This window comes from Helicoverpa armigera, chromosome 24 (genome assembly GCF_030705265.1).
Source record: "Helicoverpa armigera isolate CAAS_96S chromosome 24, ASM3070526v1, whole genome shotgun sequence".
In the NCBI taxonomy this organism is placed as follows: domain Eukaryota; kingdom Metazoa; phylum Arthropoda; class Insecta; order Lepidoptera; family Noctuidae; genus Helicoverpa; species Helicoverpa armigera.
The window spans coordinates 3,877,057-3,893,266 of record NC_087143.1 but is presented as its reverse complement, the minus strand read 5'-3'; the positions used below and the strand labels follow the sequence as shown (position 1 = coordinate 3,893,266).

General features: G+C 35.6%; 2 protein-coding genes across 3 annotated transcripts; one reads left to right on the top strand and one right to left on the bottom strand.

Annotated features, from left to right (window-relative positions):
• Nucleotides 1–611: 611 nt before the first annotated feature.
• LOC110379295 (UBX domain-containing protein 6) lies at nt 612–15,885 on the bottom strand. Of its 2 annotated transcripts, none has more exons than XM_064041050.1 (9): nt 15,744–15,885; nt 14,538–14,871; nt 13,938–14,083; nt 13,395–13,536; nt 12,718–12,812; nt 12,078–12,231; nt 3,643–3,800; nt 2,696–2,825; nt 612–2,266 (listed from the first exon to the last, which is right to left on the bottom strand). In XM_064041050.1, exons 2-9 carry the CDS (start codon nt 14,784–14,786, stop codon nt 1,994–1,996), a joined length of 1,347 nt encoding a protein of 448 aa, XP_063897120.1. In that variant the 5' UTR covers nt 14,787–14,871; nt 15,744–15,885; the 3' UTR covers nt 612–1,993. The 2 variants fall into 2 exon arrangements, with proteins under 2 accessions (XP_063897120.1, XP_063897121.1); XM_064041051.1 differs by lacking the exon at nt 15,744–15,885 and adding an exon at nt 15,557–15,678.
• On the top strand, nt 5,315–10,416 carry LOC135118608 (THAP domain-containing protein 1 B-like). The gene is made up of 5 exons (XM_064041052.1): nt 5,315–5,972; nt 7,458–7,664; nt 7,904–8,020; nt 8,242–8,334; nt 8,445–10,416. The coding sequence occupies exons 1-5, from the start codon at nt 5,933–5,935 to the stop codon at nt 8,699–8,701; spliced, it is 714 nt and encodes a 237-aa protein (XP_063897122.1). The 5' UTR covers nt 5,315–5,932; the 3' UTR covers nt 8,702–10,416.
• Nucleotides 15,886–16,210: the final 325 nt, after the last annotated feature.

The window sequence follows — 16,210 nt, the reverse complement described above, 5'->3', positions numbered from 1 at the left end:
CGGGCCCCAATTATGAGAGAACTAAAGGTTAATGGAGCTAGTAACGTTTCTCGTCCCCCGAACCCACGCATTTTGGCGCGCTACTTTCTTAGGAGATTTTGCGTTATTATTATATTTGCGTTATGACATCTCCTCTAGTTATTTTGCTTTCCATGTTTAGAGCTCTTATTCACGTCATATTTTTTTGGTTGATATACATACCCTGTCCTTTCCTATATATTTTTAACAACATAGGTTATATTTTATAAAGAAGAACAATCGTCTTTGATTGTGACCAAAATATATATTTTTATTGCTACTTAGATTTGGAGATTAATTGTGTTGAAAATAAAGTGCATAGAAAATGGAAGGATTAGGAGTGAGAAAATGCTCATAATTTAAAAGATATTAGAAATAATTATTTATAACATTTAAATGCACTATGGAAGCCATTCATATTAGACATATTTTTGGACAAACCATGCCTTTTAGGCGTTTTCGTGGAATTTTTTTAAAATCTATATTATGCAGTTGTAGACCCTTTAGGTGCAGAAAAAGGTCGATATTATTTTCTTTTAGCACAATTAATTAAGTAAATCTAAAGGTGAACACCTAAATAAAATATCTAAACATATTCCATAATTTACAATACATTTATTTAAATAATTTTCAATTACATACACATACATAAATATGCAACTTTCAGTTCGCTTATCACAAGTTTCACATTGAATCAGGCTTTTTTTCAAGAATATGTCTGGATATAGTGCGACATAAGATCTGATATACATACTGACTTTTAAAACATACATGTACTTAAAAACATACAAACCTCTTTCTTGGGTAGTTGGTTAAATAGCATTTTAAATTATATGAGGTAAAGGTATATTTTGTCGCTATATAGTTGAACATAAAATACTTGATGTTATCTAAAACTGTATTTTCGCGGTGGTTAGATTTTTATTTATTGTTATTATAATTGTAGTATGTACATCATCTTCCATCTTCCGAGCCGTTTTCCCAACTATGTTGGGGTCGGCTTCCAGTCTAACCGGATGTAGCTGAGTACCAGTGCTTTACAAAGAGCGACTGCCCTATCTGACCCCCTCAACCCAGTAGGCAACCCAATACCCCTTGGTCAGACTTTCTGACTACCCGTAACGACTGCCAAGGATGTTCAATGACATGATAGGTACTTAAAAAATGTAATAATTCAAATTATTTTTTTCTCAAAAGTCAGCATGTAATCATAAAGAACTAATGATGCAAATGCAATGTACATTACCAATACTCTCACTAACTCGAATCTAGGATATAATGCTTCATACAGAAGAGGACCTACTCTATAGTTCTACGGCTTGTGGCACGGAGTAATTAACAAATGAAGTATGCAATAAGTATAAAAATAGACGGTCAATGGTATTTTAAGTTCGATTTCCACAAAAATCACTTTGAATTTCCTTAATGCATGTTACTGTTGAAAGAGAGCACCAGTGTCTAAGCATATAACAGAATAAGATATACTATGTATGTATTTGGTTTAATAGCCGTTTAATAGCCGTATATTGATCAGAAAGTACCATACAGGTTACACTGTGTCAAAAGAAGTAGTGGCAATTGGTATAGAACACTTTATGATCACAAAAATGCTTGTAAGGTAAACTAAAACGAAACCTCAGAAACTGATAATTCATTTGTTAATTACTCTCAACATTGACTTTGAGCCAAATAATCAGCCATAGAACTACAAGTTTTAAACATCAATAAGTCAACAGTCGTTTTATTAAGGGTACTTAAATTAAAACTCTTTGCATACAACAAAAAGGCTTTAGTACAAAATGGCCCAGCAGTTGCTTAAAATAAATTAATCAAGATTAAAAAGTTAGTAATTTTATAAGTTAGACGATTTCAAGTATTTTTCGCTTTGCATTTGAGATCTCCATTAGTTACCCAATCTGTGACTTCAAAGGGGCCATTTTGTCTCAAAGCCTTGGATCATCAATAACAATATACCTTACACTTCTTGCACCAAAACCATGACTTCTGGCTTCAAAAAGACATCTTTATTTGGGCTGTTGTGTATTTGTTCGGCGACTGAAGAGTGCCAAGCGAAAGTGAGTATTGTGGCTGGTACGATTCGTAGGTCAATAAGGGTCTTATTTGCGTCTTCGTCGGGTATTAGCTTATGACCTGTGGGAGTGTTGAGCACGAAGGGAAGATCGTGTTCGAGGTTTTCTCGGACGAACTCGTGTATCTCCGTGTAGCGTTCGTACACTGAGAATGTACCCTGAAAATTGTAAGGGAAAACATAAATTAAAATGTTGTACATATTTTATCTGAAATCAAACTTAACAACGACGGGTTGCGTAGAATAAAAATAACATTCAAGAAAACTTCAAATCCGTGAATAACCGCTTCTTTATATAAAAAGCCAAGGTTTTTAGTTATTGAATGTAATACCTAACCATTATCAAAATAAACGCCAAAATACAACAACAGTCATGCAAACTGGACCATTACTGTTAATTACACTATTTATAAATAACTAAAGAACGTCTGAACCGATTCGCCTGAAAATTGGAAGAGAGGCAGCTTAGACCCGGGGGGAGAAAGACGAATTTGGGACTCCTCATCCGGGTGCGGGAAGTAGTTCCCTCAGGGCGCGGGTGAAACCACCAGCAGTGTAGTTTATATAATAATTATGTACATAGTTTACCTGTAACAAAATCCCATCTGGGAAGCGTACCCTGATGATAGCGAACTTATATTTACGCATCTCTCTGATCTCATCCTTCTCTCTCATCGCTTTAGTTCTGAGCATCTGACTCCTTTCTATTGCTTCGGCTCTGTGGAACAAACATACATGATAAATAATATAATAAAGAGAGAAAAACAATTTCTCGTTTCTTTGTTGGCACCCGTTCAGAAACTACTGAACGAACTGATTTGAAAAATCTTTCACTGTTAGTTCTACGGGACGAAGATAACGCGGGAAGGCGGCTGATTATGAATAAGAACAGTTGTGTAATATTATGTGTGAAAGGACCACGCGTCAATTTGTAATTATTTTTTATCATTGCTCAATAATGATGAAACCTACGTCATACGAAACATCTTGACAAGCACTGTATTTTATTCTACGGCAACCAAGTGCGAATACAGCGGGAACATGCTGTTGTCGACCATTTAAAACTTATGTTAGGGTGCGTCCACATCTGGCGAATGCGCAGCACGCGAGCCGATCGCGAGCTGTCCGCGAGCTGCGCGCGTGCAGTCACTGCAATAGTTCGGTGCGCCTCTTTAGCGCAACTCACGCAAGGCTCGTATAGAGCGCGCGAGCGGCGCGCGATCCGCGCGCAATCAGTTCTCGCCCGCACAGTTCCGTATATTGGCTCAGTACTATCGAAGATGGCAGACGTCGCTCGCGTGCGGCGCTGAGGTCGGGCCAAGCAGAAGCGGCCCGAGAACAAACATGCACGCGCGCAGCTCGCGAACGGCTCGCGAGCTGCACATTTGCGGCACATTCGCCAGATGTGGACGCACCCTTAGTGACTGTACAATGTGTAATATGTTCAAACAAAAGTGCCCAAACTCCTTTAAAATATGTATGTAAAATGTTATATAAGCTGGGTTTAAAATAAACAACTTATTATAATAACATACCTTAACTGTTGTTCCCTCTTAATCTCCTCAGGTGATAACGCATAGAACGAGGGCGGCAGTTGCACCTTATTAGCCGCTTGTGAAGGCAGTAACACTTGCAGGTTCCTATCCAATTCTAATTGTATTGGTTCCGCTGTGCGAAGCGCTTCTATTAGATTCTGTGAAAAAAATATTGGGTTTAAATTAACTGTAAATGTGAATAATTGAAGAGCTTGTGGCTAAATTGCTGCAAGGATCGATAATACGGTTAAACAACGCTTGGGGCGGTCCATCAGTGGATGGGCGACCATCTTGTCATGACAAGTTCTACTGTGCTTTGAAAGGTAAGTACATACTTTGGTGGGTCCTGGCTGTCATTTGAACTTTTATAGCAGTGTTTAGGGGTAGCTAGAAGCCAGAGAGTCTGATACATAGTCTTATTACATGTATTTTAGGGTTGTCCAGGTAACTAGGTTTAGGAGGTCAGATAGGCAATCATGCCATGTAAAACAGTAGTCCTCAGCACTGAAATCAGGAGGAACTTGTCATAATAATATGGCTACCTATCCACTTAACGACCGCACCAAGTTTTTTTTTTAAGATAGATCAACCTGTCCGCCTATTACCTAACCACAAGTGCCTCTTAGTCATCCATCCTCCTCCGAGCCTTTTTCCCAACTATGTTGGGGTCGGCTTCCAGTCTAACCGGCTGTAGCGGAGTACCAGTGCTTTACAAGGAGCGACTCCTATCTGACCCCCTTAAGAGCGTGTACGCTCGGCGCGCGATGTCAACTTTAGGTAATTCAACGCAAAAAACCGCGCAGACTAGCGTCGCGGCTGTGTGCGTGCCTATCATACTTCACGTATAGTCACACAAACCATTTTGATCCTTTCGAGTGAAATTGGTAGAACAAAAAATTGGTAGAGCACTTTCTGTATATTACATACAATTTTCAACAGTACTAAATAGTCGACTGATGATTAATGACAATGTTAAGAGTTTCTGTATTTTAACCGATTTCAAAAAAAGAAAGGAGGAGGTTTCAATTAGATTGTTTTGTGATTGTTCTCAATTTGATTGTTCTCGATTTCTCAAAGACGCCTGGACCGATTTGAAAAATTGATTGTTTATATGAATGGTCCAGTCCATCCAGACCGAAAAATTGTGGTCGAATAACAACAATTGCCGGAAAGCCAAATATTGGTGAAGAGCTTGGGTTTACCATTGCAAATAAAGTTTTAAGTTATCTATCCTATATGCTTCAAAAGTTATTCGAGATCAAAAGTCAAAATTTGGGTACATCCAAAACGAAAAAAAAAAAAATTATAGCTCGATTGGTAACAGACATCTGCAATAAGTGATTTCGAGTTATTCATAGCAAGCCCTTTCATTTGATACCCATATCGTAGGAATGCATTAAAAACATTTGTTTCTCCATCTTGGGTATACCGCCATATTGGATATAGAATTGTCATTAAAACTGAACATTCAAACAAAATTTCAACTCAATCGATAAAAAAAAATATGCTTCAAAATTGAGCTTTAAATAAAATAGTAATGTATCAAGATTTGTTGGTCGCGCATGAAATGTACTCTATTCTCGGTATCCACGGCAGAGGTTATTCACCCTACGCGATGTGACGGAGCGACACGTCCTCTCTCTGTGAAGCCTTGCGGCGGTCTGGTTTGAGTTGACTCCAGGGGCTGGTCACTGCCGTACTTGACTAGATTTCGGTAAAAAATTTAGAAAAGCGCCATCTGCAATCCTCTTCCTAAAGTATTTAATATCTTCAAGTGATAATAGATGGCTCTTTAATCAAAAATTAACTTCCATAAAATATCACTAAAATTATTGAAATCTAAAAATTATTTTATATATTAGTATTACGTAGGAAATCTATCAATTATTTTTATTAAATCTGTACACTATTTTATATACATAAATTATTTTTCTATAATTATTTTTTTGGTTGGCAATAAACCGTGCCAACTGCCAATGCTGAAGTTAGAATTTGAATTTTAATGGCGAGTACAGTACATACAATTTGTGTGTTAAGTTTTCGTCCATTTAAGTGTTTTCTGCTGTTGACTTGCGTTGATTTGAGTTTTACTCATCCGCTGTGTTTTCGGTGAATTAGTGAGTGAGTTGAGCTGTGCTCCTCTGTTTCATTGTTTCACATAACTTGCGAAAAGACGCCATTAGTGTTTAGTATTATTTGCGATAAAGACGCCTTTTTTGTGATATTTGTGAAATAGACACTGTTATTGTGTTATTAGCGATTAGAGACGCTTGTTTGAGTGCATATAATCATGCCGAGGCGGTGCGAATTGGGATGTTCACACAACCCGGGTAAGTGCTTTCTTTATCAAGTTCATAGTACCTAGGGCCCGATTCTGTTAATAGTATCATTAAGTTATTAATATCAAAATTGAATAGAAATTAAATCGCAATATCAGTTTTAACCATTTCGGGCATTCTGCTACTAATATTTATAAGACCAATCGTATTCCAACGACATTCGATTGGTTGCTATTGGTCTGCCGTTTTGGTTTATAGGTACATATTACCATATTATTCTTAGTCTATATTGCCATATTGCCTCAAAGTCGTGGTGGCCTAGTGGGTAAAGAGCCAACCTCACAAGTATGAGGGCGTGGGTTCGATTCCAGGTCAGGCAAGTACCCATGCAACTTTTCTAAGTTTGTATGTACTTTCTAAGTATATCTTAGAAACCAATGACTGTGTTTCGGATGGCACGTTAAACTGTAGGTCCCGGCTATCATTTAACATCCTTGGCAGTCGTTACGGGTAGTCAGAAGCCAGTAAGTCTGACACCAGTCTAACCAAGGGGTATCGGGTTGCCCGGGTAGCTGGGTTGAGGAGGTCAGATAGGCAGTCGCTCCTTGTACAGCACTGGTACTCAGCTGAATCCGGGAATTATTCCCAATAGTCCCTCTAGCGCTGTCCTCCGGGGTGACAGCCGGGAATTGTCTTCCCAGTTATCACCGGGGTGACAATTTGTGCCGACTGTTCCCTTTGAAAACTGACTAGAGGGGACAAATGGGAAGTCTATTTCTCAGTTGTCACCGGGGGGGTGACATTTGCTACGGTTCCTTCTTCCTTCCTAAGAAAAAAAAATGTAATTACCATAGATTTCAGGTTTTTTATTTATTATGTTACATAGAATCACATAAAAAAATATATATATTATTATTTTAACTAACACAATGTCAACAGGCTTACAAAAATCGATTTTTTTATAGTAGTTAATACTACTATAAAAAACAAAAACAACATTATGTTTCCTATAATAGGCACAATCACAGATAACTTTAATTAATACTAATCACAGATAATCACTAATGGTTAAGTTAAAAGTGCTTATTAGTCGCATGCTTATTTGTAACACAGTTTGTAATCTTGTTAAATTAAATAAAATTAAGAAAACGATTGGTGTTAATAGAAATTAATAATATGTGATGTACCTATTAAAGGAAACACAATGTTGTTTGTTATAAGAAATAAAAACCTGAAATCTATGATAATTACATTTTTTTTTCTTTGGAAGATTCTATGTAGCATAATAAATAAAAAACCTGAAATCTATGGTAATTACATTTTTTTTTCTTTGGAAGGAAGAAGGAACCGTAGCAAATGTCACCCCCCCGGTGACAACTGAGAAATAGACTTCCCATTTGTCCCCTCTAGTCAGTTTTATTTTTGTATAGTATATTATATATTATATTTTTGTATAGTATATTATATATTATAGTATATTATATAGTATATTATTGTATAGTATAGTCAGTCATATTTTTGTAATTTATTTTTCAGGTGTGACACAACATCAATTTCCACACCCAGAAAAGAATCCTGAGTTATTCAAAGCCTGGGTTAATATAGTTGGTGGAAAACTGGAGACTGCAGATGATATCAAATTTTACAGAAAGCGAGTCATCTGTGACATACATTTTGCAGACAAGTTTAAGAATCGCAACAACCGTTTAAATAACATAGCTGTTCCTACTCTCCATCTTCAGGGTAAGATTTAGATCTTTATTCTTGAACTAGATCGCAATGCCACCTACTGAGTTAAAATTGCCATTAAGAAAACAAAATTCTTAATTATTCACAATTAAACTGAACTGAAATCTTTTAGGCCACCTGTTTGCAGTATATTAATATTTAATTGGATATAAAATGCAGTTCATTCACCCCTTAACCAACTCGGTGAAGGTTGTTGTTTAGTGGGATCTTAGACTTGTTTTTACTATTTCCAGGTGCTCCATCACAAGATGCTCATATGCCTCCTGCAACTCCACATATACCAACTGAACTTCCTATGCCTGAACATAATATATGGGATCTGCCTTCTACATCAAAGCAAATAATCACTGGTATGTAAACGCTTGGCTACCTACATTCTCAAATTATGTTTAACTAGCTACCATAATTAATTACTGCATTAAGTAATATGTAACTGTTGTGTAGTCATTACAAACACACTTCAACTTGATTTATTGTAATGACAATTTAGGTTAATAATCCTCATGTAACTCACACTAGTAATTTTGATGTTTACAATGACAATGGTGAATTATTATTATTTTATTTTCAGCTGCACCTCCCAATGCGTGTGTTATAGCAGCAGAACATAATTATTGCAGTAAACATGGTATACAACAAAGACGGAAACTTAAAGGAGACAAAAGTAAGTGCCAATGTAGTTTATACCATAAGATATCCAAAAAATGTTTATACATAGGCTACTTTTATCTGGGTGTGGAAAGTAGTAAAGTAAAAGTTTTTTTTTTTTTGCAGAAAAACTGAAATCAACTTCATCGCTGGAGAATGAATTAAAGATTTCAAGATTCCAAATGAAGAATTTAAAAACCGAAATTATTCGGTTACGTAAACGGAGTAGTAGTTTGAAAGAAAGATTAGCCAGCGTTGATAAAATTAGCAATACAAATTGTTTAAAAAAAATAACGAGAAATATGACAACTGCAGCAAAATATTCACAAACATGCAGTACACCCAAACTCACAAGAGAGCTCGTGGGCGGAGGTTTACTTTAAAGGAAAAAGTTTTGTCTCTCCATGTACAAAAAGAGTCCCAAGAGTTATACTCTTTTATATAAATACTTTACATTGCCCTCTATAAAATCATTAAAAAGGCTTCTTGCGAAAATTGAAATAGAGTCGGGGCTAAATAAGTTTTTATTCATAAAAATGAGAAAGACTGTGAAGGAATTAAGTCCAGAAGATCGCCTCTGCTGTCTTATTTTTGACGAGATGTCAATATCGCCGCAGATCCATTACGACGGATCTAAGGATAAATTAAAGGGATTCGCTTGGCGTAGTAAAAAAATTGCTGACCATGTTTTAGTTTACATGGTCAAAGGATTAAAGAAAAAATTTAAACAGCCTGTTGCATACTTTTTTACAAATTCTGTTAACAAAGCAGAATTAAAAGCCTTGACTATAAAAGTCATTAAATATGTTCAGGGTACAGGGCTTAATATTTTGTGCACAGTGTGCGACCAAAGCACAGTAAATGTCAGTGTAGTGAATGAAATTATTGAAGATAGTAGAATAAAATTCATAAAAGAAAATAAGGAATGGAGACATGATGTAATGGAAGTAGGGAAATCTAAAATTATCCCATTATTTGATGTCCCTCATTTATTGAAAGGGGTAAGAAACAATTTACTTACGAAGGACTTAAAATATTTCGACTTCGAAGAAAAGGTTGAAAAGACGATAAAATGGGAATATTACCAGAAAATTTATGAAGCGGACAAATTACATGGTGAATTAAAAATATGTCAGAAACTAACTGATGAACATATTTATGTGGAGAAAATAAAAAAAATGAAGGTCAAACACGCAACCCAAATTTTTAGCCGCAGTGTTGCTACAGCTGCAGAACATTTATCTGCTAGGGGCGATTTATCTAATGAGTGCCGCCAAGTAATTACATTTACCAAAATGATGGACAATTTATTTGATTCCTTAAATTCAAGCTCATTTAATATGATACATGGAAAAATGTATAAATGTGGTGTTAGAAACAATTCTCCTCATCATGAATTATGGGAAAATGCCAAAAAGGTATTAAAATCAATAAAATTTATTAAAGTTAAAAAAGAAAAGGAAAATAAAATAAGATTAATTGAAACGAGTTCGGTACCTTCAATAAAAAATTTTATACGTACTATTGAGGGCATGCAACAGTTGTGGAAAATATTATCCCAAAAATATTTATTTGATACAATGATGACCAGAAACTTTAACCAGGACCCACTGGAAAATTTTTTTGGGAACATTAGAAGTTTTGGGGTGAGGAATACGGCACCCAACACAATTAGCTTTGAAGGTGCCTATAAATCACTTCTTTTAAATAATTATAACTCACCCCATTCACTTAACGCTAACTGTGAAAATGATGACAATGATTGTCTTCAGACATTGAGTTTCTTTTTGGAAGACAAACTTTTAGAAAACACTTCTAATGTTCCCAGTAATGAGGTTCTACCATTTCAGCAAGAAGAAAATGACGAAATTGAGGTGCCTTTTATAAATTTAAATTCTGAGCCTGCTGATGCTGGTCAGGCCAATTATGTATGTGGGTGGGTGCTGGCTAAATGTTTTAAAAAAGTTGCTAAATCATGCAGGCACTGCAAAACTGAACTAACTGGCGACAGTCAATTAAAATCAAATAGTTATATAAGGGCAAAAGAATATACAAAAGGAAAACATTGTCTGTTGTATCCCAATATAGTGGCGGAAAAAGTTTTAAAGACATACAAAATATTGTAGTAGAAATTTTGAAAAGAATGTGCCAAAACTAAATTAAAAGAAAAGATAAAAATGTTTTTAGACATATTTGTGGATTATCCTTTCACCTGCGATATCCACAAGATAGAATTAAGAAATGTTTTTGAAAACATTACAATAAATATTTTGGTATATAGTTGGTGCCGCTCAATTAATCGAATTTTATCAGGTAAAATCCAATATCGTGATGAGGATGATGAAACTAAACTTTCAGCACAAATTTATTACAATAAACATAAACATAAGTAAATATGATTTTTATTTAATTCCAGGTCGCCTACTAAGTACTTTCTAAATGTTCCTACATAACGTTGTTCTGTTGAGTTGTAGTAATCTGTGTTGTATTTCCATATTTCAATAAATAACTATTTTCTACATTCTGTGGCTATATTTTGTAAGTACGTACGTATGAACAAATTCCCTAGAATATCTATAGACGGTTATTCGTCATCTCGACACACTAAACTCACCACGAATGTGTCGAGTTGGTGAAACTCAAAATTTGTACATTTATCATGTCGTCAACTCGCCACGTCAAGATTTTAATTCGTGTCCAGTTAGTGAAACTTAGATTTTATCACTTTTATGTTTTCGCCAAGTTTGGGAATCAACTTTTCGCGTTTCAAACGTTTGCAAAATGGACGTTCAGTGGCCGATGATGTTTGTGACACAATGTATCCAGTTGGCGAAAACATAAAAGTGATAAAATCTAAGTTTCACTAACTGGACACGAATGAAAATCTTGAGTGGCGAGTTGACGACATGATAAATGTACAAATTTCGAGTTTCACCAACTCGACACTTTAATGGTGAGTTTAGTCTGTCGAGATGACGAATAACCTGTAGACAATACTGATGTATACATGTGTGTGAAATGGGATGTACGCACACATAAACAATTTGTTTCGGCAGACGATACCAGATGGCGCTTCAAAAATCGTTTGAAGGTTGCAGAAAAAAATCGAAGTGGGTTCTCTATTCCCAATCTATTTACTATACTCTATGGTTGACTCGCGTGCAGCGTTTTATAGTAGTTTTTAAATAATTTATAAAAAAATAAAAACGAGAGATTAAATTATAATATAAAGTTTATGTTTTAAAGAAAGAGTTATATTACTATAGTAAATAATTGTTATATTAAATTAAGTAAGATAGATAGGTAAAAAAAGCATTTGAAATTCACAATTTTTCACATTGTTAAAATATTTTTTTCTGAAAGATAGAGACCTAAATCAAAAAATGTTTTCAACTAACTATAGGCATGGGGATTTCGTCTATGAGTAAAAAAATAAATATGATTAGATTTGCCACTGTTTTCACATGAATTTAAGCTTCGAAATAGACGCTGAACGGGAATTTTATAAAACATCTGTTACGTTATAGGGGTTTTAAGTATTGAAACTACACAAATTGAAATTTATGTTCAATTAACTATATAGACAGTGAAATTACCTTGCGTTATTAAAAAATAACATAGTTATAGGATAAGTAGTTACTGAGAAACAGTGGTTTGAAAAGTACCATTTTAGGCCAAATGGCGCGCGGTTGACGTACACGCTCTTAAAAACAAGCCCCTCTTAAAGTAAAACTATATTAATAAAAAATAAATACACACCACTAAACTCTCAACAGTAGGCACATTTTCCTTCTGGAACACTAGGTAGTCCTCCTCCACTCCGTCTGCGTTGGTCACTCTCTGTTGTTCGAAGCCGGCCGCTATCAGCAACTCCATTGATCCTTCTATAGGTTGTACGCGCTCTGTGAATGCTCTGAAAATGTTTTATTGTGTGGTATAGTTTCAAAGTTTTTATCGATTATCAACATTGCACCAAAAAACAACTTCATGTAAAACTGTATGTATTAGTAAGCTTGCTGACTTTTGTTGTTGTTAAGGGGTATCGGGTTGCCCGGGTAATTAATTTGTAGAAGTCAGATAAGTAGTCGTACCGCGGCCCTGGCACATAAAAGGCCTACAATGGAACACGACGGTTTTAAGTCAGTAAGAGTCTGACACTCCCTCACCGCTGCTAACCCACAGCAGGAGGGGTCATTTGATGATATTTGACGTCGTTAAAAAAAGAAAAGATAGGTAGTCGTATATAATTCATCTGCATCCAATAACACTAGAAGCCAACCCGAAAATAATTGGAAAAAGGCTAGGTAGATGATGAGCTTTTCTAGCTTGAAAGCGTAACAAACAAACTCATTTGCAGATGTATAGTATAGATATATATTATGTAGTGAGGAATATTTACCTATTGCTCATCCTAATTTTCTGAAACTTCTCATCCTCAGGATGTGTTATAATGTTCTCTAAGTACTTGCACAGTGTTTCTACACACGTGTCAATCTGGAAACAAAATTAATTATGAAAAAAATATTGTTCATAAAAGGCATTTTCAAGATGAGCTTTTCAATGTCAAACACAATGTCCCACTGTTGAGTACATCACGTTGCCCGGGCGGGCGCAGGGGGGCGCTCGATGAGCTGGCACCGCGCGCCGGCCGTCACAAGAAGCACGGCGTCATCGTCCACCGTACCGAGCGCGCACACAAGCGCATTTCTTATAATTTGTTAATTCCGTTATTCCTAAGTGTTGTAATTTATACAGTCCACTATTATACTTATTAGCTACCTACGAAGTTACTGGAGTTTTGTTCTACCAACCCCCATAGGATATACCACATTTCCGTTTATGGTCCTTCGAAATAACGACAGAAGAAGTAACAGCCAGTTCCAGCCGCGTGGATTTTCAAATTCAAGAAAAATAACGGCCGTTGGAAAAATACTGGTCAAACTGCTTTTAGTTTTGTAGGACTTCTTAAGTTTACTCTCTCTCTGTATTTTTAATAAATCTATTAATGAGTAATAGGTCTGAGACTTCAATAATAACTTTTTTCTCTAACTGTAATTAGAATTGTTCGCACCATACCTTTTCCCTATTGTTGTTACAAGACTGTATGATAAGACAGGCCGTAAGCCCCCTCTCTTCTTCGAGCTGCTCATACAGAAACGTCTTGATATTCTTCTTCCATTCGTCCCGGGGGAGTATATCGTTGCTTATGAGTGGACATCTGAAATGAGAACGTGAAGTTTATAAGACACTATATTCACGTAGACCAAATACTTTCATCATTCGACGATTATAATAAGCTCCATCAAATCGGAGCAGATAATGTTTTGAAATTAAAATTTCTCCACCTTTAGGGTGTTTAGGGTAGTTTGGGGGATTTAAATGATGTTAGTTATTTTGTCAAAAAGGTTTATTCAGGTTCCTAATCCAATCCTTATAGGTGATTTTGAAAAGAACGAGACGTTGGCTATGCTTAAAAAAAATATCTAACGTGTATGGAAAAAATTGTGGATTGCCTTATTAGAGACAAAATTTTGACAAAAGCACACAACTAATACCAAATTCCTATCCTAAGCAAGTCAACAGATATGAGGATCATCCAAGTCCACCATTAAACCTCACTTGAAATAAACCCCACTAGCTGCATAGTTCCTAGGCAAGTCTTCGACTGTCTCCCGCCTCGGTTGTTCTGATGGTGGTGCTTTAGAAGCCGACGCGGCCGCCGCCTCGTTAGCTCGCTCGTTTTCTAACTCTTTTTTTACTTGTGCCTGTAAATGTTCATTTATTTATTTATTGGATTGCCAACAGAAGTTACACAATTACATTAGTTGGTATGACAGTTGATAGTATAGGTGGAGTGTGCACCTCCAATTACAGGCGACCACATAATTCACATATAATCATCAGGTACATACTATTAAAAGACATTGAAAAAGCGCATAGAATTTAATTATGCAAGAGATTTGTACTCAAATTGTTATCATAATTTATATCTTGAAGTAGTAGATAAATCAATCAATGTGTTAACAATTTTAGGTATAGGTACATATTTTTATCTCGGTCAAAACTTTCATTTTTGCATAATGTGTGATGCAGTTTTTTTCATCATGATCAGGAGTGACTGGCAAAGACTGGTAAATACAAATAAAAATTATGCCACCACGCAACGGGTGAGTGAGAAAGCATGATGTTAGCAATTGGCATGTTATGCCTCAAACCTACCTGTATAGCAGCCAAAGAAGTATTAAAAGATGGATTTTCCCTCTTCGACTGCAACCTCTGCAGAGCAGCTTCCGCAGCCACCTTACTTTCTTCCGACAATCCCGACCTCTTTACAGGTGCATCCTTCTTGGACACATTAGAACTCTGACTACTTAATGTAGACTCGCTCAATTTATGGCCAGGCCCCGCCATTTTGAATTTGGCATCAACCTTCTTTTTTTGAAAGAATTTCTTTATTCGATCGGCCATCTTGTTTAGATTCTTGGTGTGTGCTCTTTAGGGAGTTTTAATTTTGACACACTTTCTTTCAGTTGCTCTATTGTGGCTGATGTTGCTGTAGAAAAAAAATGCTTTTAGAATTATGGGACATAGTGCACTATTCCCTAGAAGCTTAATACTAACAAGTATGTTCTAAAAACAATTGTAATGTAATGTGTAAGTTATACAAAAAATATGTTTTTATTTTGGTTTAGATTTTTTATAGATTCTGTACTGCAAAATACACTGTGCAGGTGTTATTTTACAGGTATTTTCACATTTTGCATTTATATAATAAAGTAATAAAGTAATGGGCTTATGTAGTTTTAATGTAATTCTTTAGTTAATTGTTTATGACTCGCCAATAAAATAATGACATCATGCTATGACACTTTCAGGCAACAGGTAAGTACTCAATAATTTGATCTAGGTTGCCTATTGATATTTGTCAGAAGATACAATAGTAAAATGTTAATTGTTTAAGAAACACCATATACTATGTCAATATAGAGATATTGACTGTAAAAAACATGTAAAACTTATTTTGTTAATCTGTACAGGTATATCAGAGGAATTTCAGGGACCCTCCAAGTCTTTACAACATAAAGCCACATTAGCTATGTTTAAAGTGAACAAAACTAGGAAAACACCATGACCACAAACCTACTAATTTGTCTCCACTATGATGTAAGCAGAGCATAACTTACTTGTTTAGTATTTACAAAATGCACTAACAGAGTAAAAGATAAAGGCTTTCTCACCTTAATAATCAACACTTAAATAATCATTTGCACAGATAACACAAACTATAAGCAAGAAGGTAGGTCACCTTAAAAACAATGCAGTCTCTGTCTTTACAAGCTGCACAAGATTTATACATCTTTTGTGCATTACGTAAACAGTAAAGAATATAACGGAGAACAAAAACAAGTGATAAAAATGACTCACCTGGTTTCATGAACCTTTCGGAGATACGATTACCGTACACTCGCCACGAAATAAAAATCAATAACAATGTAAACAATAGAATCAGGAAAAACGTCTTTAACAACAGAAATTGGAACTCGTTGAAGTAAAATACCTCCGCTAGCTCGTCGTAGAACGATAGTTCAGTGAAATTAACGATAGATTTAGGAATACTTTCAATCGTCAACGATGATACGCACGAATCAAAGAAATCCCTTGCGAACGACAAAGTATCCCCTATTTGAAGATACAGAGCCTCGTAAAGGGTGGAATTGAAAACAGCGTTATCGAATAACGACATTACATATGAAATTTTAATGTTTAAACACAAATAATTTGAAAAATAAAATAGTTCATACTGAAATCTACGAACCGCATGTCACTTTTCGTTGACACTTTTGACAGGTGCAGCGGGTGAGTGTAGTGTTGCCAAGTTGATAAACGCAATA

Coding starts and splice junctions, on each gene's coding strand:
- LOC135118608 (XM_064041052.1), top strand. CDS start 5,933: ATGCCGAGGCGGTGCGAATTGGGATGTTCACACAACCCGG. Junction 7,665..7,903: donor TCCTACTCTCCATCTTCAGG/GTAAGATTTAGA, acceptor TACTATTTCCAG/GTGCTCCATCACAAGATGCT. Junction 8,021..8,241: donor ATCAAAGCAAATAATCACTG/GTATGTAAACGC, acceptor TTTTATTTTCAG/CTGCACCTCCCAATGCGTGT.
- LOC110379295 (XM_064041050.1), bottom strand. CDS start 14,786: ATGGCCGATCGAATAAAGAAATTCTTTCAAAAAAAGAAGGTTGATGCC. Junction 3,801..12,077: donor CTACTGTTGAGAGTTTAGTG/GTGTGTATTTAT, acceptor TTTTTTTCACAG/AATCTAATAGAAGCGCTTCG. Junction 2,826..3,642: donor AAGAGGGAACAACAGTTAAG/GTATGTTATTAT, acceptor TTTGTTCCACAG/AGCCGAAGCAATAGAAAGGA.